The following is a 24,095-nucleotide window of genomic DNA, read 5'->3' on the forward strand; positions in this document are numbered from 1 at the left end:
CAAGCATAAATATGAAGATGTGATCTTAAATATGGAGTCATAAAGTGTTGTCAGATAGCAGCAAATGCAATCTTCTGTTGACCAGCTTTGTGTGTAGAATAACAAGAGTATCTAAAAAAAATTTCTGGGGCCATTGAGTTCTGGGGTCACATTCATGTGGCATATGATAGAGAAATCAGCTCAAGGAAATGCTGTAAGCACGTGCTTAAGGCAAATCTTCAGTTACTAGGGCATTAGATCTGCATTATGGGTGATTGCATCTAAGGACCACCTATGGCACAGAGAACTTGTAACATTTCCTGATAACACAAAGAAAACAAACACAAATAAAGTCAGGACAATACCACACAACATAGATAACAATCTGAGGAAACAGGAAAAAGACGTAGTACAAGTAGTTGTGCTTTGTACCATTTGACAGCCACTGTGTACTATAAAACCTGGATGTTTTCATAACTAAGTCATAAAAGCAGAATGGGTTTTCTTCAGTCTATTAGTCTACCTTATTTGAAAAAATGTAGTTTATCTCATCTTTGTGAATAAGAAGCATATTACATGCTTTGAAGTTTTTTTTTCTTTAATAGATATTGTAGTTTATAAACAAAAATAGGGATGGAATGATTTATGTTTCCTTCATATATGTGTGTGTGTATGTGTGTGTGTATATATATAAATATATATATATTTTTTAACTAGTTATACTTACTTATTTAACCTGACCTGGAGGAAACTGACATGAAAGTACTCTGCTGTGTATTGCCTCTGTGGACTAAAACAATTCAGATCTGTATCTTTAGTAACAGATGCTCAGCAGAGTACAAGAGCAGTGGTATAGTTCCACAGCAGTCATTTTATTGAAAGGCTATCTTTCTTTAGGGTAGTGAAAACAGTAGCCTGATTTTTATTTTATTTTTCTCATTACCTGCTGATCTGAGCAGTACTGAGCTTTTGTAAACCTTAAATCCTCTTTGCTTCAAATCCTACTTTCTGGAGACTGTCATTCTCATTCTTTTATAGGTCAGAGATGCTGCAGCCAAGTTGAGTTGAACAGCCTGGTGCGGATCACATGACTTTTCCAGAATCTGTTAAATTATCAGGAATAGATTCAGATTCTTGATGCTATCCTTTTTTTATCCCGTTAGATTACATAACTTTATAAACCATCAACTGAATTGTTTTTGTCTCTGTTTCCAGGCACAAGGTTTTCAAACAGCGTTGTGCTGCTGGTTCCAGCCGTCCCCCAACGATAAATCAGCCAGGATTCAGTGTGGGAACATCGTCATCTTCGTCGTTGCCACCTCCTGCCTCTTCAAAGCACAAAACAACAGAAAGACAGGAAAAAGGAGATAAACTGCAAAAAAGGCCTATGATGCCATTTCACCATCGGCCCTCTGTGACTGAAGAGCTGTGCATGGAGCAGGACACGTCAGGGCAGAAACTGGGATTAGCGGGAATGGATCCCTCTTTAGAAGTCCCTAATTCCAGAAAATACGAGAAGCCGCTATCTATACCTGCTAGAAATCCAAGCAAGCAAATTAATATGAATCCTATGGATTCACCCCATTCCCCTACTTCCCCTCTGCCTCCCACACTTAGCCCCCAGCCAAGAGGTCAGGAAGCAGAGAACCTGGACCCTCCTTCCGTACCTGTAAACCCAGCACTCTACGGCAGTGGGCTGGAGCTCCAGCCGTTGCCCAGCTTAGAAGATAGGACAGTTCTTGTTGGACCGAGGTTACCTCTGATGGCAGAGGTCAGTGAGACAGCATTATATTGTGGGTTAATTCAGAACAATGAGTCACTAGATATGTGGAGGACCTATAGCGTCCCCCCGAGTGATGATCCAGAATTCAGGCCACCGGATCTTCCATGTGAGAGGTATGATTCCAAGATGGAAGTTAACTCGGACAGCACTGCACTGAAAAGGTAAGAGTGAAAATTGATCTGAATGCTGGTTTTATTGTATTAAACAACGATGAAACTCTGCTTTCGGTTGTAAGCATGCAATTCACTTTTGATACCAAAAGCATAGGGACAAGGAGGGTGTAGAAGGTGGGACCTCTCCCTGGTAATTTTGTGTGACAGGGATATTTGGTAGGAAAATAACCAATGAAAAGAGATTTTTAATAGCAGTTTTCTCATCTAATTTCTTTGCGGCCAAATAAAAATTCTGCAACAGGTAGAAGACTTCACTGTAGCATCATAGGCAACGTGTGCTGGAGTCAACATTGAATACTCAAGTAGAATTGTGCTGCTGTAATACGCGTTGTTTTTTCATATCTAGCCTTCTGTTGGACATTGGAACAACTGATGAATCTTTTTTGTAACCTATATCAAAATAATTGAGCAATTGGAAGCAATTTAATAAGCTTATAAAAACAAAATCTGTGCTCAGTTCTGCAACTTTACAGCAACATACGTGTTTGGTTTCAGCTAGTGAGGCGCTGTTTATGGCACTGGAGAGGCACTTCAGTGCGGTTTCTCCAATTGTGTGGTTTTAAAATTGCACTGTACCCCACGCTTTCTAGAAGTAATAGCTGATTCTTTATTATGGAATGAGCCTGCTTTTTTGTAATGGCATCAGTACTGTGAAGCCAAGATAGGTCCTTTACTGTTTGGTTCAGCCTCTGTGGTGTTGAAACTGCAAACACTGTCAGACTCTGCCTTGTCTACAAAGAAATTAGTAAATGTGATCTCTTAGAAATGCTGCAGCTTCTAATAGTGTCTCCTTCAGTAAGGAATGTGAGCTACCTAATGTTACAGAATTTTCAGCTTTTTTAATGTGTTTCCTTTTATGCAAAGATATTTCATATCAACTGTAGCCTGAGTGTCTGAATTAATTACATGCAGGCTTAAAAATGAGTTTTGCATTCTGACAATGCGTGGAAGAAATGCAGCAAAGAGTAGTTAATGAAAATGACTAAGCTAGAATTCATTAAAGAACACTTTTTTAGTTATGACAACATTGATTTTGATAATTACTGATAATTTGATAAAAACTTGCTAGGCTGAAAAGGTTATATGTATGTACTTCAAAGAATATTGATTTAGTAACAAGTTTCACTCTTTTCTCATTGTCCAAGTATAAGTTCTTATTACAGTGGAGTGTTTGATACTAAATGTAGCCAAATGCATCCTTTATTAGAGAAAACATGTATTCCTGCTATATCAAAAAGGATGGAGTGAGACATGGGCTGTATTTGTGTGTGACAGCTACAGATCTTAAGAACTGTTGTTTTTCTCTGCTGCAAAAGGTATGCTTGGTTTGTTTCATGGTGACTTTGCTTGTTTATTTTTACTTCCAGGCTCTTAGCACAACCTAATAAACGGTTTAAAATTTTGGAAGAACAGAAACCAGTGCAGACACTGAACTATCTTGATCCCTTGCCTCTAATACAACAACCAGGAGAAGGCTTGGGAGATGCTAGTGACCCTTACACTTTTGAAGATGGTGACATAAAGTACAGCTTCACTGGCAATAAAAAATGCAAACTCGGGGCAGAAAAAGATCCTTTGAAAAAGAACAAGGTAACATAAATCCAGAGTTTTTGTCATTAATGTTCTCTCTGGGGTGATAGTACCGTGGTGCACTATTTGCTCTACAGCTCTCAGAAAGACACAAACCTGTTACACTGGGCATGCTCAGAGGGATTCTTTCTTGCTCAGGCACACAGGAAAAAGGTTCGTTTCAGTGTGGTATTTTGGAACCAGCATTTGCTGACATCCCTCCGACCCCATGTCTAGATGAAAACACTGCTGTTGCAGGGAACGCCTACTCTTTATGTATATTCGACTTGACCACAGCATGTTCCAGATTTAAGCCAAGAAGTAAAATAATTCAAGCCTTATATTCGCTTGTAGAGACAAAAGGATTTGCTGGACATTTTTCTTACTTTCCTGAGCTTGACATATCACCTCACTGCAATGAAATTTGCACTTAAAATTCTAGATGTGTTTTCTAAAGAAATCAAGTTGGCTAACTTTCTGTACTGCCTATCGGAGTTATCTGATGTGTGCGGAATCCTTCGTAAATCATATACTATGTTACTTCATGTTTTTCCTGATACTAAGATAGGTGTCAGACAACTGTGTTCTTTTTCCTTCTTAAAATGTTTTGTACTTCTCAAAACATTGAATCAAGAGCCCCGAGTTTAGCTTGACATAGGAAAGCCAATAATACAGCAGTCATTCTTATTCAGATTGAATTCATATCCATTAAAATTCTTGGATTTTTTGTATAGTCAGAAGATGGAAGTGGAACCAAGGAAATCCCCACAACAGGTCATTCTACACCAGTTCCTGATGGAAAAGATGCCATGTCTATTTTCAGTTCTGCACCTAAGACTGGTGAGTAAAATCTCTTTAATTCATTCTGCAAATCAAAAATACTCAAGGCTACACAAAAAATCCCAAAGAAAAAAAAAAGGATACTGAACACAGTACCATAACATGAAAGTTAGAGACAGCTTCTGATATGGAGCTTGATTCTGCTTGTCCTTCTTATGACAACATAAATACTTTTTTAAATATTGAAGTTTAACAGTAGCTGCCTTTGTTCTTTCCAAATCACCACTGCTTAAAATTTGACTGCCAAGCTATTTCTAGTCTACATCATAGAAAAGGGAACTCAGTGATTCTTGCTGCTTCCCTGTTTAGAATGAGAAGTAAAACTGAAAACAAACAAACAAAAAAAAAAGGCAGTTTTGTGGTTTTTAAGTTTGCTACTATTTTTCATCTATTTTTTCCATTCTTTTGTATAGATACCCGGCAAGACAATGCTGCAAGCCGAGTAGGCTCTAGTAGCCTTACACAGGTGACAGATCTGGCACCGTCACTTCATGATCTAGATAATATCTTTGATAATTCAGATGAAGACGAGCTTGGTGTAAGTCTTTAATTGAGTGTTCTGTGAATTTAAACCCTGTCAAATGGAAAAAAAATTGGAAGAAAGATGCTGTAATTGTAGTGGGGAGCAGTTATCTCTTAATAGAGAGGAGGGACAGTTTTCAGGGCAGGCTTGTTTTTTAACTAGGAATAATTGAAAGCAAACAGACGTATCCTTTAAGGAGATCTGCAAAAGAGAAATCATCACTGTGTACAGTTCGGGAATATTAGAAGATGAGTTAGGTAATGTCAAAGCTTGTGTCATCTGACATTTTTTTGGTCATGAAGAGAACCTGTATACTGTGAGGAAAATCAGCTAACTTGCTGTCACAGTCATCGCAGAGACAGGCTGTAAGAGTAATTCCTTAGGTAAAGCAATGCAGTTGCCTTTTGAGTGCATTAGATCTAGATGAGTGTCTTTAAATTTTTGTCAGTAGTTCGTGTTTCTGAGAGCTGTGGGAAGGATTTTAGTTTCATTGACTGATGATTTGTTCTTTAACCATGTTTGAGAAGCTGCACAAAGGAAAAATAAATCCAAATTTATTTAAGTGATTCTTGGAAGCATGTTTCTTTGTATGTTTATGAGCAGTTTATTCTGTGCAAAGACGACAAATTAGGAAGTAGACAAGGAAAAGCTGATCTACATTGATAACCTGGAAATAAACAAACAAACAAAACCAACCACAAGACTCATGGAAACTTGAATAATTACTTTTTTTGAGCTTAATAGCCATGTTGTTACAAAAGGTGATCCTAAACTGACTGATGATAGATAATACGGCTTAAAACTGTAATTTCTGGTTCTTGGTAGTACTTTTCAAGTACACCACTTTATTTCTATATTTACCATTTCTCCCTGTTCTGTGGTTTCACACAAACTGCACTTAAGATGTCACTGTTAAAATATTTCTCTAGTAGATTGGTATATTGTCAAAAAAAATAATGTTTTTCTGTGAAGTTGGCTTGGGTGAACCTCATGTTCTTCCTGCCTTAAAACTTGTGATGTGTTCGGCTGTACCCTGTAGTCTCTGTTGATGGCATTCTTACTCTTAGTGACACGTCCTCAGTATTACCTCAGTTCTTCATATTACTTTAGAATAATCCAAACATGGAAGAAAGAGTAGTCACATGAATTTCAAGCTCAGTGTTTGTGATAATGATTTGTGTATATACAGATACATTTGTGTGTTTCTATGTGTCTGTGCGTGTGTATACCCACATAAATATTTCAAAGACTTGTTTTGGATTTAATATTGAAATAGGGGGGAAAAGAAATCCAAATTCCTTAGTGGGGCAGGATGGGAGAGCAGAAAAGTACCGTTTTGTTTCTTCTGTTTTTGTGAAATCTCATTCAGAATTTTAAGAATTTTTAATAGCTTTTAAAAATATTTTAATTTTAATATTTCATATGTTTTTAATATGGTATATAATTATTCTGCTTGTAGGCTGTATCACCAGCTCTTCGGTCATCAAAAATGCCTGCAGTAGGGTCTGAGGAACGCCCTGTAGGGAAGGATGGTAGAACAGCAGTACCTTACCCACCAAGTAAGTAGCAACAACTGATCACCGCTTTGTTGACAGTCAGAATCTCCTTATAGTGACCACACTCCCTCTTTTGTAGGAGGTTTGTAATGTCACTTTTTCAGAACTGTGAGCTAGTGCGCTTATTTTGTGCTGTAATTGCCGGATGCCAGTATTAAAAGAGGATAAGTGTATTTTAATGAAAACAGCGGATGGTAATACAGACATACATTTTTAATGTGCCTACAGAGATTTAAGAAGCTCTGCTTCTGACACTGTTGTCTTGGAATAGAAGCACAGAAGGGAGTTGTTAAAAATGTTCATTTGGAAGCTAGCCCTGTATCCTCAGTTCGGTGTTTAAACTCATTTAGTCACTTACACCGTTACCATATGCATTTTTAAGTACAAATCTTTTGTTACATGTCTGTTCAGGATTTAAAGCTGTGACTTACCAATTGGCCGTTATGGTGCAACCTGTCAATAGAAAACTGTATTCAACATGTGATGAATTCAGACTAAAATCGCTTTCAGGATTTAATCTAGGTGTGGAAGAATCTAGAATACAACAGAATAGAACTACTAGCTTCTAATTTCAGACACGTCGTAAACCTCTTACAAATGCTCATGGTAGAAGTGATGCTTGTGCAGGCACTACACGTGTAATACAAAGGGGTATAGAAGTGTAGGAAATTTAGAAATAGTACACTGAAAATGTGTTAAGCAAATTAAAACAATAGAGCTTTTTTTGTAAGGACTGTGCCAGCAAATATTGGGAATGATAACTTTTACTTTCTGAGATGTATAGGTTTTCTTGCATTATTTATGTAGGTGGTATTTCTCCTGAGAGTTGTGTGTATGTATTTGTGTTCGCATGTGTATGAGGAGGAAGGTGAGAATTTTTTATGTGATACTAACTGATCAGGTTATGAATTACAAATTACTTTGTGGTGAGAAGGAAGAATACTTGATTTTTGTAGCTGCTATAAGCAGAAATCAAATCTCTCTGCAAATCATTCTTTAATGCCTTCTCATTAACTTTGGCTGGTAATGAGGACAAATTGAGGGGAAAAAATACAGTGTGAAGGAGATGAGTCAGAGTTTTATGGACCCATAAAAGCTGGGCTGATTTACTCAAATGTAGAAGTCTGAAGTATACAGAGATTGGATTTTGACAGGTTTAGTTGATCCATAGCTTTTTTAAATATGCAAAGCTTTTTCAAGCATAACACATATGAAAATGAATAATGATAGCCTGTTGCTATAGGGTTGGGGGATTTTTTGTAATTAAACTTTTTTTTATGACTCTGCATTGCAGAATTTTGCTAACTGGGGCTTGAATGTGAGCAAGCTATATAGTATAGAGCTATATGAAATAAGATAGACTTCACTTCTGTTGTGTAGCCATCTCCCCTTGACACCAGCTGTTGAGGCATAACAGTATATGCAGGGAACTGAAACGCCTTATACATCATAGTAAAGTCCTACAGACCATGTTGCATTTTAACCTTCTTTCCTGTCCTCTTTCTCTACTTTCTCAAGCACTCATCTCTTTGAAAAACAGAGGCAGTACTTAATCCCAGTGGCATCCTGAAGATTATGCTTCATACTAGCATTGCCAGTTATTTACTTTGCTACTTCAGGTTGTGCAAGACTTGGGTTCAGCTTTGACTGTCGTAATCACCAGAACTCCATTTTGGGAGGACTTCACTTGTTCAAATTGATTAATTTTGTCTTAAGAATTACATAGGAGACAGAAGGTCTGTGCACAAAAAAAGAACAAAATTCATGTTTTGGCTCTGTTAAGGTAGAGTGGAGACAGAACTTGAGGTCGCAGCATCCTACAAAAACATACTGTTTGCTCTTTGTGTGTATGTACTCATAAACTATATATAATTTTAATTGCATCGCTTATTTCCTTCCTCTCCAATTAGTTTTTGAGACTTGTACTGTTTCACCAGTTTTGATTTCCACAACTCATTGTTTTCCAAGTCAGAAATTGATCTATATTTATTAATACATTTTCCATAATCCTTAGACTGCATGCAAGTATGTCCTTGTGTCCTATCAGCTACGGCTGGATGGTATGTATAGGTATGGAAAAGGAATTGGGCATTTAGTCTGTCAAAAACAGAACATCAGAATAGACACCTGCGGGAATTTATTCTGCTCTAATTTGAGTGTTTTAACAATGAATTCACCAGAGTGATTGTTATGTTCAGAGAATAACTGTCCTAATTCAAATAAGGAAAAGGTAGCATGTGTTCTGAATTTTAAGCAAAATAAATATGGAAGCTGGTAGCTGGAGGGAGAAAGAATGTAGCTGGCAGAAAATACAGAATTTTGTTCTGACTTCTGTTTGTACAGACTACAATACATTTTATTAATCATTTCTGTTTTGTGTTTTTGTTATTGTTGTTGTTTTTAATTAAAAATATATGATGGAGGATTACAGTGTGTTAATATAGCAAGAGGAAATTTAGGGATTTTCCTGGCTTAATGTCTTGGGATGCAAAATCATAATTTTGCAGCTTTCTCTGAGAACTGACGCTTTTGGATGTCTGGCAGGCTGATTCCTAAGCAAAATCACCCGTGTTTGTGTTAGCGACAGTAGCCTGTCTTTTTGTCAGGAGTTTTGTTGCTATGGACCAAATGAGGCTGCAATGACTGCATGTCAGTGGAAAAATGGAGCTAAGTGCACGCTAATTCCAAAAGTCTCTGCTTTAGGATTCGGTGTCAGCTCTAAAAAAGGGAAGAAACTATTCTGTATCTCCTTAGTAACAGCTGCTGGGGTGAACTTTCCATTAGTGTCAATTAATCTCTTCTATTAAGATTTTTTTGGTTAAAATTTGTATATTTAAAGTTGTGTATCTACCAGTTTGCTGTTTCTGCTGAACAGTAAGTTTGGAAAGTGTCCCTAGGAGTTTTTGAAATGCATCACTTGGAATTAACTTCTAGTCTAGAGTCTGGCATCCGACCTGTAGAAAGTCTGTAGAATCTTTACGAGGTTTTAGCTGACAAAATAAGAGCTCGTACTAAGTTGTCTCCTTTATTTTATTGGACTTCCGTGAGAATTTGTACTTGAATGACTAACGGTGCATTATTTCATCATATTTAGCTGTGGCAGATCTCCAAAGGATGTTTCCAACACCACCTTCTTTAGAACAACACCCTGCCTTCTCCCCGGTAATGAGTTATAAAGATGGAATAAGTTCAGAGACTGTGACCACCTTGGGAATGATGGAAAGTCCCATGGTCAACATGGTTCCAACACAGCTTGCTGAGTTCAAAATGGAGGTGGAAGATGGATTAGGTAGCCCTAAACCTGAAGAAATTAAGGTAACAAGCTGCACGTTTGGTGTTCTCATCATTTCACCTGTGTATGTTTTGATTTTTACAAACAAGTTACTTGTAGCGTGCCTGGCAGACTACTTTAACAAATGTGAATGAGATCCATATAAAGTTTGTATTGGTCTTTAGTTGGAAAAAGAACTTCTCTAGTAAAAAACCTTTTAATTGTTTCTCTGATTTTAACTGTAGGCATTTTTCTTCTCATATGATAGGTATAATTTTATGTTTGTAATGTTTTTGGGTGCTAGTAGGAAACAAAGAGTATTGTATGTGAAATGAGCCCTCTGCCTAACAGAAAGAATGAACGTATTTGAAAAACGTGGTACTTGTGACTGTGTGGCTTTTAAATGATTTATTTCTTCAGATAATTTTTCTGTAGCACCTTTTATGTATAGCCACTCCTTGCTGCCAGTCTCTGGGGATGCAGCTAGGATAAAATCATGCATGTAGAAAGGCTGCCTTTTTCTCTCTGAAATGTTGCCTTTTTTGGTTAGGGTTGAAAATCACTGAGAAAGCCCAGGGGTTGAACTTGCTCTGTTTCTTCTTCAGCTGATGTTACTTCACAAGTTTTAAGGCCAGATGGGACCATTCTTATCTGACTTTCTGTATAACACAGGTCAGGTAATGTCACATAGTTACTCCTCTATTGAGTCCTATAGTATATCTGAGTAACGAAGTATTTTTAAATGGGGACTCTGCTACTGGGTACTAGTACTCACCTCCCCTGCTTTACATATCCAGATGTATCCATTTTTCCATAGCATCACATAAAAAGACTTAACATAAGCACCCAGTCTACATTGATCTGTATTTCATTGTTCCATCTTTAGCCCAGGTTAACAGGTAGGTTACAGTCATTCTGCCTGATTGTGTACATGCTGCATTACTTAACTTGTTTGGCCAATTTTTGTCACTTTTGTCGGAAGTTATCATATTTCCATGTGTATAGCTTGAGGGATTTTTTTTTTAATTTAAAAATGCACATTTCCTTTTTCTGCAGCAGTGCGAACTTGTTTGTACAAAGGTAATAAGTAAACAGATATACACAAGAACTCCGTCTTCCTGCTATTCCCTAACCTTTGATTTTATAGCCCAAGTCCTCTCCTTCTGGCCCACCCTTTCCTTAATATGCCACAGCCTGTTCCTTCTATTTCAGCAGCCATTTCTTTCCCCAACACTATCTACCTCCCTTTCATTTTGTGCTCCCTTAGCTGAGGGCTTATTTGTAATTATCCACACTGCTGAGTGAGCTATGCACATAAAGAATTTGTAGTTGCATGGACAAGAAGTGGCTATAACTCAATATGGGAATACTGATATATAATCTTGCCTGAGTGTAAATGATTTAGTCAGCTATGAATGAGTAAATTTTCCTGCTAGGCAGTATTGGTGTAACTTAAGGCAGACTGAAAATAAAGTACAGGCGAGCCATGGGGGGACTTTCTCTGAAAGACCGTTCAGGTACCTCCATGGGAGGAGATTGGACAGATGGTTGCATTCAAAGATCACAGCTCCATGTACTGATAAATTGTGTCTAGTCAGATCCAGGAGTTACCAGCTAACAGACAATGCTGTTGAGAAAGAGAAACTTTGCAGAAGTGTAAGGAAGTGAGTTAGCAGTGGCCCCCTTCTGACAAGTTACCCACCTGGAAAATCAGGCACTTAGCAAGTCTACTGTGTTATTGCAAAACCTATTCTTCCTTCTCTCCTAGCTTGGTAACTTGAAGGCATGATGAGAAAAGGCATCTTCTTAAAGGCTTTACTGATGTACAATTGTCCACTCTCTTTGCATAGTTTGTGCGTCTATCAATTCGGATATCATTATAGAAGCTTGAAATACATTTTTAACAAGGTTTGTAAGGCCTTGCCTTGCCACGGACCTTGCTTTGTTTAATTCTTCTGTTTGCAAAGTAAACTATTTGCTAACAGTAGGATAATTCGGCCTTGGTAAGAAAATCTTTACTGTGATTTGATGAGCTGAAAATTTGTGAGTGGGAACAGAGTTTAGCATGTCATTGATACTGAAGGTACTTTAATCTCCCTTGCAACAGTTTTAGGAGTATTAAAATATACATTTTAATTTGCTGCCTGATAACATTTCCAACAAGCACAGTTTACTCTGCTTTTAAGTGTGTCACACCTGCTCATATACACCAGTGGGGGAAACAAGCACCTAAACCCATTGCTGATCATTTTGAGAACATGTAAGTAGATTTCTTGTGCTGAATTTTCAGCAGCTGAAGATAGTAATCCACGCATTTCTCATCTCTCAATGCTGTACAAGATGTGAGGGAAAAAAAATGAAAGATCTATTAAGATATTAAATACTGAAATTCTAAGAAAGATTGCTGTTAGTGTTTTAATAATTATTTTTACTTTGCAGTAATGCCTCAAAAGAATGAGTTCTTTTCTTCTGAAACACAGAATAGCTTTAGAAACTTGGCTGAAGTTCTTGTAATCATTATCTGCAACCAACCATGACAGCCATTGGAAGTCCAGTTTGACTGGATTTAATTTATATTCAATATTATGTTTATTGTATTGGCTATATTATAATAAATGATTTTATAATAATATATTATTTATATTTAATACTAGGAGTGGTGCTAGTGTAAAGTGTCCACTGTTATTATTTGGATTATATTCATCCCCAATGTGGGGGTTATTCAAAGAGGCTGAGTTAAAGGCACCTAAGTTTTCCTCACAGTGTGACTCAATCTCTGCATTATCAGTACAGAAGTCTTGTGAACATGAACCTTTTAAGTGCCTAAATTAGGTGCTTTAAGTCAGAGTATGAATATTTCACAGTATACCATTTGCTTTTCAGACAGACTTAATGAGTGTAGTCTAATTGTCAATCTACTGCCGCTAGTTAAAGCTGTATGGTATCTTAGTGTACCAAGGAGCCTCAGCTGAGTTTCCTTGAAGGATCTGCTCTTGAATGTTTTGTAGAATGAATAAATACCCTTAATTATGGGGAAAAAAATGAGGTTATAGAGGGTTCAAACAGTACAACAGGTTTTAATTAAATATGTAAACATAAAAATCCATCTTACCACAGTGTTGTAAATAATGTCACTTGGATGTTACAGGATTTTTCGTACGTGCACAAAGTTCCATCATTTCAACCTTTTGTGGGCTCCTCCATGTTTGCTCCACTGAAGATACTGCCAAGTCAGTGCCTCCTACCTCTGAAGATACCAGATGCCTGCATTTTCAGGCCTTCTTGGGCTGTTCCTCCTAAAATTGAACAACTTCCTTTGCCACCTGCAGCCCCTTTCATTAGAGATGGCTACAAGTAAGTACAGTCTTGCAGGAAATTACAGAGTTTGTCATGCCCACACTTCAAAGGGCTAGTTAATTAAAATTCTTGCATATATTAAAGGGTATTTAGCTAAGCACCAGAACAATAAAATAGCCTGCAAATGTGTTTTAAACCTTTTAAATCTGTCATTGCCTCAGATCAGAGAAGTTCTGATTGTAGGAACACTTGAATTAAAAACAGTTTTTGGAAAATGTAGTACATTGTTTCCACTGCACTCTTAGTGCTTTTAAAAGAACAGGAACAAATGGTACTTGAATTAATTGCAATTTCTGATACAGGAATATATTGTAATTCAACGTAAAAACAGAAGAGCTAGGGAATAAAATGAATGCACTTAGCCTCTCAGGTCTCTGTCCTCCCATTTCAGCACTGAGTTCTCTGGTCTACAGCTAGGCTCCGCTCTTATTTGTACCTGTATATTCAGTTTGAGCTACAGTCAGTTGATGAGAGCTGGTCCCGATACCAGTTTGCCTTCTGCAGGCTCCTAAAATTTTGAGTAAGCCTGTGACAGCTCTCTGTGAGTCTGTGAACCCAGTGTTAGCTCTTCTGAGTTCCCGTGGTTTCGTCTGAATGGGTCACGTACTAAGCTACTGGGATAGATGCTGATTGGATGTGTGCTGTCGTCTTCTTTCTAAATATTGAAAGAAAAGATGCCACACCTCTTTCCAGTATCAGTGCTGTGACCTATAAGCCATCTCTGTTAGTAAACTTTAAAGATAGCCTTCCTTACTCAGTTCTCAGAAATTAGCAATGTTTATAGAAGAAGTTCTTTGCTGGACATCTTCAAAGCTATCAAGAATTTCCACCATAAAGTTCATAAATCCTCTTAAAAAGCATACTGTAGTACAAAAGTCTTCTTTCTGCACTGCACTAGCTTCTAGAGGAAGTAGCCTGTATCTTTAAATCAGTCTATAACTCCTTTAAATCAGTCCCTTTCCAGCTCCAAAGGATCCTTCAGTGTTCTCAAAAGAATTGCAAAAAAGAAATTGTAAAGCATTGATAGTGCCTAGGGAGCAATCTAATTCTCAGTTTTTTTCATAATAGTAACTGATTCACCAGGCCTGGGCTGCTTATTAATTTCAAGTATTTGTTGGGGGAAAAAAAAATCTTTCATTTTCAATATAATCCAATTAGAGTGAAGATTATTAGCGCAGGCTTCCGACAGAGCAGTGATTGCCAATCAAGGTTTCTAGGTCACCTTTTCTTGTTAGTCTGAGGCATTCAGTATGCTTCAGGTTCAGAATTCCTTCAAACCTTTGTTCATTTTTTTCCTCTTGCTTTGAGTTGGACACACATGAGTTCAAGGTAATAAAATGATCCTAAGAAATAAGGTCTTCACTGTTTCCCTTTTCAAGCTGCTAATAATATGTAAGCATTAAAATAGTACTCATTTTATATAACATGCAAAATACACAGTAAAAACAGACATGGAAAAAAAAATCCATTCCTTTATCAAGAGACATATTGAGCTCTTACGCTTTTTCCTTGCCCTAATGTGTAATGAAGACATTTCAAGAAAAATGAGCAACTTATTAGCAACTTGGAAAGAGTGAAGTAAAGATTTTTTATTCTGGTTGGCTCCCTATTACCTGTTTCTTGATAAAATGAGTCATTCCAGAGGGAAGATGGATGGCACGGGATTATACAAAATCTGGTTTGGTCACTTGAGTTTGGCAGCAAATGATAAAAAGAGAGTAATAAAAATCACTGAGGACAAGAGGTAACCCAAAAATACGATTCTTAGCTTTAGTGGATTAAAAGTTTGTTAGGGTACCTGTCGTTTTGTGCTGCAGATGATGTAATGCTAAATGAATGAGTATTTTTGAATTTATAATATCTAAAATGCTATTGTCAGTAGCAGACCACCATTTGGCAATACCTTATATAAATGCCACATGCTGCATTTACTTCTGAAAGATACTTAAAGAGATAATTTCTAACATAAAGGAACATTTCTATGACTCTGAAATATTTTAATTTTCCACTGATGTATAGTATAATTCTTTACAGGTAATTGTGTTTAAAACAAAATGTAATTTTCCTTCTCTTTTTCATAAAAGAGTTACAAATACCCTAAAAACTTAATTTACCTAGAGTCTTTTAAAGAGACTTTTTCACAATTTGAATTTTATCCCATAGAAATAATCTTCAGGAGGGTTAAGTGCCTGAAAGGATTCCTTTTAATCATACTGATAAGAAACTACTATGTTCATGATGAGAATTAAAATTTTAGTTGAAAGAGATGTAAGTAAAAGGTTCTGAGCAGCATGTCTGAAGGTGTTCCTTCTTTACTGCAGTTATAATGAATCCTTTCAGCTTTTACCATCTCCCTCTACTTAAAAAGAGTTCTGATGAACTCAGTCTTCACAACCAACCAGTTTGTTGCATTTGTCTCTGTTTTTCTCACACTCCTTGTAGCAATGTGCCTAGTGTTGGGAGTTTGGCTGACCAAGACTATCTTCAGATGAACACTCCTCAGATGAATACACCAGTGACACTGAATAGTACTGCTCCGGCCAGCAACAGTGGAGCAGGAGTTCTGCCATCACCAGCAACTCCCCGCTTCTCTGTCCCTACCCCACGCACTCCCAGGACCCCAAGGACTCCTAGAGGTGGGGGTACTGCAAGCGGTCAAGGATCTGTAAAATACGACAGCACAGATCAAGGTTCACCTGCTTCTACCCCGTCTACGACGCGACCGCTTAATTCTGTGGAGCCAGCCACTGTTCAGCCGATCCCCGAAGCACACAGCCTGTACGTCACCTTGATTCTCTCAGACTCCGTGCTGAACATCTTCAAAGATCGTAACTTTGACAGTTGTTGTATATGCGCCTGTAATATGAATATTAAAGGTGCAGATGTTGGATTGTACATCCCAGATTCATCTAATGAGGATCAGTACCGTTGCACCTGTGGCTTTAGTGCTATTATGAACCGCAAATTAGGTTACAACTCTGGGCTCTTCATTGAGGATGAGTTGGATATTTTTGGCAAGACCTCAGACATCGGCCAAGCCGCAGAAAGACGACTGATGATATGTCAGAGCAACTTGATCTCTCAGATGGGAGAGGGAGCTAGAAGGACCCAGGAACCTCCAATGAGCCTCCTCCTGCTCCTCCAGAATCAGCACACACAGCCTTTCACATCCCTGAGCTGCTTGGATTACATGTCCTCCAATAACCGTCAGACACTCCCGTGTATGAACTGGAGCTATGACAGACTGCAGGCAGACAGCAACGATTCCTGGATAGAATGCTTCAACGCCCTTGAGCAAGGCAGGCAGTATGTCGATAACCCCACTGGTGGAAAAGTGGATGAAGCCCTAGTAAGAAGTGCCACTGTGCATTCTTGGCCTCACAGCAATGGTAGGGATCAGAACAAGTTTTTTTCTTTAAATTTTCTGACCTTTATGACTTTGTTTGAAACTTGGTAATCATGATTTAATTAATCTTTATGCAGGAAATAAATGCATTAAAACATTCTAGAAGTAAAGTAAGTTTTTGTAAGCATTATAAGTTACACAGAAAATAACAGTAGTCCAGTTGTCCTTAGCATTTAGATTTAGTGGTCTAAATTTACTCAGAATTTATCTTTTAACAAATCTGAATCACAGATGGAAAGCAGCATCAAGTACTGGGGGGGAGGGCAGAATTATGGCCCTTTTTTGGAGAAGGGTGTAGTCATCAGAAAAGAACTGCACTGTATGAACATGTTACTCAAAATAGAAAAGTGATTTTGTACTCAAATACTATGTGTTTATATGCTGAAGATGAGCTGAGCTGGGCAATGGTAACATTTAAAGGTATGTGAAAAGGAATATGATGACAGCTTTATTTCATTGTTGGTTTCATCAAGTACCACACCAAATTCCATTGAGCTAATTAGAGTTATTCAACTCCTGTTCCTCGCTGAAAATGACGGGTGCTCCTTTGTCTTGCAGTGTTGGACATCAGCATGCTCTCCTCCCAGGATGTGGTGCGCATGCTGCTGTCGCTGCAGCCCTTTCTCCAGGATGCTATCCAGAAAAAGCGAACAGGACGGACCTGGGAGAACATCCAGCACGTGCAGGGACCACTCACCTGGCAGCAGTTCCATAAGATGGCAGGACGAGGAACCTATGGTATGTGTATTGTGTTACATACAGTTAAAATGAAAGTATAGTTTTCTAGAAATGCGTGCTTCCTTCTGGAAATACATCATTACAGTCGGGCTCTTCGGATAACTTTCATGGTCTTAAATGGCCTCTGAAGTACACACTTCAGTACTACAGTGGAGGTTTTACCCTCCCAGATGATGAATGCTTAGAGTGCAGAATTGCTGGGTGAGTATAAAGATGAATCTCTTCTTTGGCTTGCACTTTATATGCATAACGTGAAGAGGGGAAGCTGTTAAAATGGTACCAAGACATAATGGGGAAGAGTGGCTTTGTGAGCCAACACTCTAAATACAAAAATGCATATACTACCCCACAGAGCTGTGCTGCTTATGAGCTTTCCCATAGTCTTAATGTTCAGTTCCGTTTCAGTTCAAGCACCTCCTGGTTATAAGCCATACTTCTCAAAAATACACATTACAAAATAGATTTTGTGTGTGCATGACTTACCTTTAAATATGTATTTCTTGCTTGCAGTTTATTTCAGTCTTAGGTGATGTAGTCGTATTTTTTTCCAAGGTTCTGCAGTGTTTTGTTTTCTCCTGCTAGTATTTGATATATTGCTACTTTGTTTCAAGGCTAGGACAATTAGGCTAACAACAGTTCCTGTCTAAAGCCGTTGTGCTTCACAAAAAGTATTTCTTATCTAAACTTTTATCCAGCATTTGTAAATTTAAGTTAGTTAGGACCTGCCAACTGTTACCAGAGAATAAAACCGAAGCTACCCTATAGTAAGCAGCCTTTGATACAGATGCAGTGATTTTTACTGAATGTCGGCTTTTCAATAAAGTTGTATAATACTCAGCAGAAACTATCAGCATATTTTTATTTGAATATTTTAGCAGCATTCTTCTAATGAGCAGTGGCTGGGAGATAGCACGTTAAACTTGATGGTAATCCTCTCAGCTGTGACAGCAAGTGCGCTGGTACAGAGAAGAGAGTGGCATTTTTTTGAATGAGGATAACTTTGGTTATTATCATGTGCCTTAGAAACCTAAATTTTGGCTAACCATTTTATTCAGTAATTGTGCACCCCCATCTGGAGGTAGATGAACCATAGAATGAGATTTTATTTTATTCATGTTACTGCTTTTGGTTGAATAGGCACTCATGAGATGTGGTTGTGGTTATGGTTATGACAAAGTAAAAGCTCTTCTTCCTAAATCTGTGAGAGTAAGCCTCAGGGAGGGCAATGGATTTATTTACAATACACTGAAACATGTTTTATTGCAGCTTTCTAGGAAAGCTGTAGTGATGCTTCAGTTGGCTGAACTTGTTTCTTGACATTTCTGATATGCAATGTAAATCTGTCTTCTCCTTAATTAAAGGTAGTTTTTTTTTCCATGGAAAAGGCTGTGGAAGGATGTGGTTTATCAGGCATGATACAGTCTCTGTATATGTTCCTGTATTGTGGTAAAACTTCCAGGAAACTCAGCACAGCAAGGGATGGGTGATTTCCAATATTTCTGTCAGACCACCAACCTCCTGTTACATCAGCGAGCCCACTGCAGTTAAACCAGCTATGTTTAACATCATCTTTTCTTTCTCTTTTTCTTCTCTTTAAAGGTTCTGAGGAATCTCCTGAGCCTCTTCCAATCCCAACTTTACTGGTGGGATATGACAAGGACTTCCTGACAATCTCTCCATTCTCCTTGCCATTCTGGGAGAGGCTGTTGCTAGACCCATATGGGGGCCATCGGGATGTTGCCTACATTGTGGTGTGTCCAGAAAATGAGGCCTTGCTCGATGGAGCCAAAACTTTCTTCAGGGACTTGAGTGCTGTATACGAGGTTGGAAAGAGGAACCCCACTGAATTATTTCTTCTTTATGTGTCATTTCTGCTTTACTGCATGTTCTTTGAGAGACATCCATGGTTTTTAAAGTAACAGTTGCTTGTATAAGGATTTCTTCTGTTTTGAGAACTTCCTACACTTCCAGAGCCAAGAAGGATATCTTGCTGAGCTTATATTGTTAGGATCTTGACTGGTCTGTTTCCTATGAAAGACAAAATTTAATCCTAGAATACGGCCATATGCAGTGCTGGTTAATGTTTCAGTAAAGCCAAAGCAAAGCATTTGGTGTTTTTTTCTTAGCTTGTCTGAATAAGGTCATATGGGGAATAACCACATGAGATGTTCCTCAAACATCACACAGATGAACAAACTATAAGCAGCTATAGCAGATAAACTATACAGGGAATACAATATTAGTATCGATACAGGTGCAACCTAGCACCCAACCAAACCTACAGAGCAATTAAAGAAACTTGCTTACGCTGGAGATAAAACTTTTTTTTCTTTGTTTTTAAACAGTGCTCATTGTGTACTACTGAATGTATAAGAGTACTTTGTGACTTCAGTTTTGCTCTAAGTGCAATTCAATATGTCAGATAAACCTAGCCTTTTGTTTTTCTATTTATTAAGAGGTCACCAGATGTATGGTGGTCATGAAGGGTTTAGGCTACGTAACTTCTTCAGGTACTTTGCATCTAGTTACAAGCATTTCTTCTTTCCTCACCAGATGTGTAGACTTGGCCAGCACAAACCAATCTGCAAAGTGTTACGTGATGGGATTATGCGGGTGGGAAAGACTGTGGCACAAAAGCTAACGGATGAGCTCGTGAGCGAATGGTTTAACCAGCCGTGGGGCACTGAGGAGTGTGACAATCATTCCAGACTCAAACTTTATGCGCAAGTTTGCCGGCATCACCTAGGTAAGTCTACCAGGGTGCTAGCAAGGCTGGTTTTTTTTTTGTTTTCTGTAGGTATTTTAGATGTTATTTGCAGCAGGTGGGAGCAGAGGAGTTTCTGTTAAGATACAGATTAAGATCTGCTTAGAAATAAAGAAAAAAAGTATGGTAACACTTAATCATTTCTTAATCACTTCCATGTTATATTTGCGTATTTTAGAAAGTTTTGTTGTTCTTTATCAGTCTGGTGGTCATGTTGGAGATTCATCTGGGGAGAGCCACGTTTGTTCCATTACAGTAGGGATCATGAAGCAACCTAACATGCATGGCATACACAGCTTGGATCTTAGCACAAGACCCAGACCCATCCAAAATGTCACTGGAAATACATTTGCTGAGATAGTGCTGGTCTGCAAGGCAGGCAGTGGTCACAGAAAACAAGCCATGTAAATCTCTAATTGAGCTGAAGCATGCAAACTACTTTTTGTTTAAAAATATGTAGGAACTTGTAAGTAGTTTCTTGAAAGGCACTTACTGCCTTTGTTCTGAAAAAGAACTGACTGTTCTTGAGTCTGCATGCTGTGTGGAATGGTCATTTGGTACTGGAGAAAAGCTTAGGAAAGTATATGGAGATGAGAAATAGCTGGGCAGTTCTACAGTCTGCTGAATGCTCACACCATCCTTTGAGGAAAGTCTGATGAAAGATAGGATGTACCTATCTCAAATGATTCTGTTACCACATCCAGTCTGCTTTTAGTTTTAATTTACCATATAACTGTGAGGGAGGAATTATTACAACGCTACTTAACATAAATCCTTAAGGCTTACAGGCAGAAATATGTAGCATATGCACCGCCAATTGAGGAATTCATTTATTGTTATTCATTAATTATTTTTAAATGATCACTGTGGTATCTGTTTTTCTGATGCTCAGGAATAGAAATAACTACATTAAAGTTTGCTGTTATTTAGCTCAGGTAAAAAGGACTGAGATTTTCAGTCTGATTAAGATAACCTGTAACAGACTGCAAAGCCAAGCACTGTATAAAGGTGTTATCCCAACACAATCTAACCAGAGGTAATGATGTGTCGGAACCAACTCTGATTCACAAAGCTCCACAAAGTCAGTCCTGTTTTTGAAGACATCTGATTCATATCGGTTACAACTGAAACCCCGACGAATGAACTCCAAAGTAAATATTTGTAATGGAGATTATATTCACTTAGCATTTGTACAGTCTTAGAATATTCTAAAAGCACAGAAAGTATTGTATGACTTTATGGTTAATCCAGTTCACTTTGATGTGAAAGACTGTCATTAATCTCCTTTCTTTTTTACACGCTATTTCAGCACCTTACTTAGCCACTCTGCAGCTTGACAGCAGCCTATTGCTACCACCGAAGTATCAAACCCCAGCAAGCCAGGCGCAGACAATACCTGGGAACACTGGACCTGCACCCTCGAATTCAACATGTCTTTCAGCTTCTGGGGCAGCACCAACAGGCAGTTCTTTTAACTCCACTCCCAATGGTGGGACTACGAGCCTTCCTGCAGGAAGCAGTTCATCCTCTGGATCCTCTGTGCCACAGCTGTCAGCATCTTCTGCAACACCCAGCGTTAACCAGATGACCACTACCTCTACTCCAGGGTTTAGTGGGAACATTGGTTCAGGGCAAAATGCCAGCGCCGGGGGAAATACAGCAGACCGTTCACAAGGAAGCACAGGTCCTGGAGGAGACACAGAATCTGGTCAAAACATACCACAACAGCAACAAGAAGGGCAGGAAGGGTAAGTCACTTAAGTGTTCAAATTACTTGGAATACTAAATAAATCCATTGTTCTGCTTTCATACAACTCATAATCTTTAAGCTTTATGTAAATCCTTGAAATGAAAGGACCCTCTGATGTGTGCAGTACTACTGTCCAGGTATAAACGGAATGAGGCCCTTTTTTATTCATTTGTAGTCATTACTGACAAGAGTTGGAAAAAAATGATTTCCCCTTTTCATTATAAGAAACAAAGCTTGATACAACCACATGAACATGGGTGTTGTCATGCTGTTTGAGGTGCCTTAGGGTACCCCACCTGGCCTGCATTTGCAGTACAAGAAAACCACAAGGTGTCTCAGGTTCTGTGCCATATCTGCTAGCTCCATCTCACGTCAGGTACTGCAGTATATCTCATGTGGCACTGAATGCCTCTTACACAGGCAACTCCATCGTGCCAGTATTATTAACAGATACAAAATAAGAGCCATGGATTTTTTTTTTGACTTGTATTACAAGTGTTGCTTTGTGCAGAGATATATTGCAAGGTCAGAAAACAGGATTATATTCCTGTTACTTTAAAATAAATTTTAGCAGCAAAACATTTTTAAAGACCTCATTATATTAATCCATCAAACATTAAAATTAGGAAAATATTTTTTAATATTTTATGTAAGTAACTTCCTGAGCGAACATGTTTTTCATTACTTTTCATTACTTTCATAATAATGCATATTGCTATTAGACATGATGTATGTTATGAAGTTCCTGTATCTTAAGTGAAAAGCCCACATCCTGTACTGGTTCAGGTTATTCTTAAGGCATCTGTTCACTGGATCTATGCAAAATACCTCTTTATCAATTGCACTGTGGTTTCTGACAAAGTGAGTCTGAGCTGCTTTTTATCGCTTGCAGATGTTGAGCCTCCCATTCACTGTTGAGGCATGGAGGAATATTTTACCAAGATAAAAAAAAAAAAAGTTTAGCTGCTCTTCCCACTACTAAGGGAACCTTTTCTGTAACTAATCAGAGGACTTCAGTCTCCATGAATATTACTTTGGCACTTTTCCTCAGTTCTCAGTTCCTTCTCTCCCTCTTCCCTCCCACCTCTCCCAAAAGAAACCCATAAACAGCAGCACCAAAACCAGGCATGTGCAAACATCAGAAGAAAGCTCATAGACCTAGCATTTGTCAGCTTTTCCATACTGCTTAGATCTACACTATTCTGATTACTATAATTTCATTTAATGCAGACTTTACAGTAAGTGTCTTCAATGCATCATTTCTAGCAGGTATTTTGGATTAAGTAGTGCTGTGAATAAAAGTCATCCCTCTTTAATCACTGTTCTTGTGCTTTTTAGTTTTGTTTCTGAACGTAAGTTGCTACTCCCCTGCTTCAGAATCTCTCCCTTTTAGAGCAAAACCAATAATTAACAACTGTAATTTGCCTTTGAATTTAACAACATGCATGTCTCCAGTGTTACAGAGAGGGAGAGAATAGGGATTCCCACTGAACCAGAGTCTGCGGACAGCAATGCCTATCCTCCAGCAGTTGTCATCTACATGGTGGATCCTTTTACCTACACCGCAGATGAAGAATCTGCCTCAACCAACTTCTGGCTGTTGAGTTTGATGAGATGCTACACAGAAATGTTGGATAACTTGCCTGAGAATATGAGGAATTCTTTCATTCTCCAGGTAACTCTACCTCACTTTGCATCTTCACACTGGAGAGTCATTCTGTCACAGCATGCTTTGTATATGTGAGCTATACTGAAAGAGACAAAATGCAAGATGATACATAAAATCTAGAAAGCAGTTACAAGTACATTGTTGAAAGCACGTGGCTATATATATATAAATGTTTTTATTTTAATTAAGAGATTAATTTAAAGCAGCCACAGTATACTTAAAACAAATCTGTTGCATGGGTCTAGCAATCGCATATGCTAGATGCTTTCTGAAGAAGGATTTAACTTGCTATTTGGGTTGCCAATGCCAAGCAGAAAGTGTCCAGTTTCTCCTTTGATTACATTGTATGTTGAGTTGTTTGCTTTTTATATTCTCTCTGAATTATACTGTTTAATCCAGAAGAGGTATGTGAAACCAGACATTTAATGCATAATTTAACTAGTGTATTGTTATTATCTGCTTCTTAAAAATAACTTACCATGTATCTTGGCATATAATAATAATAATAATAATTACTTACTATGGAATTACTTAAGTATTGAATTTGTGTAGTCTGAAACAGAGCTTGGCCTATAGCCCAGACTTGCCTGCATTTGGCTATGCCTCTTTCACAGCAACCCAACCTATTAAATAACTAGGGGGAAGAATGGGAAGCCAGAGATTACAACCTATGCATGTGTGTATGCAGCACATGCAAGAAGCAACATGTGAATAATT

The 24,095-nt window shown here is 38.1% G+C and overlaps 1 protein-coding gene across 8 annotated transcripts in view; it reads left to right on the forward strand.

Annotated features, from left to right (window-relative positions):
* The window catches only part of MED13L (mediator complex subunit 13L), a 211,102-nt gene that overhangs the window by 166,325 nt on the left and 20,682 nt on the right, over positions 1 to 24,095 (forward strand). For all 8 annotated transcript variants that reach the window (XM_068654318.1, XM_068654312.1, XM_068654314.1 and 5 more), the window contains 13 exons: positions 1,195 to 1,923; positions 3,303 to 3,525; positions 4,239 to 4,344; positions 4,758 to 4,882; positions 6,327 to 6,426; positions 9,518 to 9,738; positions 12,843 to 13,048; positions 15,494 to 16,440; positions 17,016 to 17,195; positions 18,795 to 19,018; positions 19,749 to 19,941; positions 21,269 to 21,707; positions 23,165 to 23,384. In XM_068654318.1, coding sequence (XP_068510419.1) covers positions 1,195 to 1,923; positions 3,303 to 3,525; positions 4,239 to 4,344; positions 4,758 to 4,882; positions 6,327 to 6,426; positions 9,518 to 9,738; positions 12,843 to 13,048; positions 15,494 to 16,440; positions 17,016 to 17,195; positions 18,795 to 19,018; positions 19,749 to 19,941; positions 21,269 to 21,707; positions 23,165 to 23,384 — 3,913 coding nt within the window. The remainder of the gene's footprint in view (positions 1 to 1,194; positions 1,924 to 3,302; positions 3,526 to 4,238; positions 4,345 to 4,757; positions 4,883 to 6,326; positions 6,427 to 9,517; positions 9,739 to 12,842; positions 13,049 to 15,493; positions 16,441 to 17,015; positions 17,196 to 18,794; positions 19,019 to 19,748; positions 19,942 to 21,268; positions 21,708 to 23,164; positions 23,385 to 24,095) is intronic.

The sequence above is a fragment of the Anas acuta genome, chromosome 17 (genome assembly GCF_963932015.1).
Source record: "Anas acuta chromosome 17, bAnaAcu1.1, whole genome shotgun sequence".
Taxonomy (NCBI): Eukaryota; Metazoa; Chordata; class Aves; order Anseriformes; family Anatidae; genus Anas; species Anas acuta.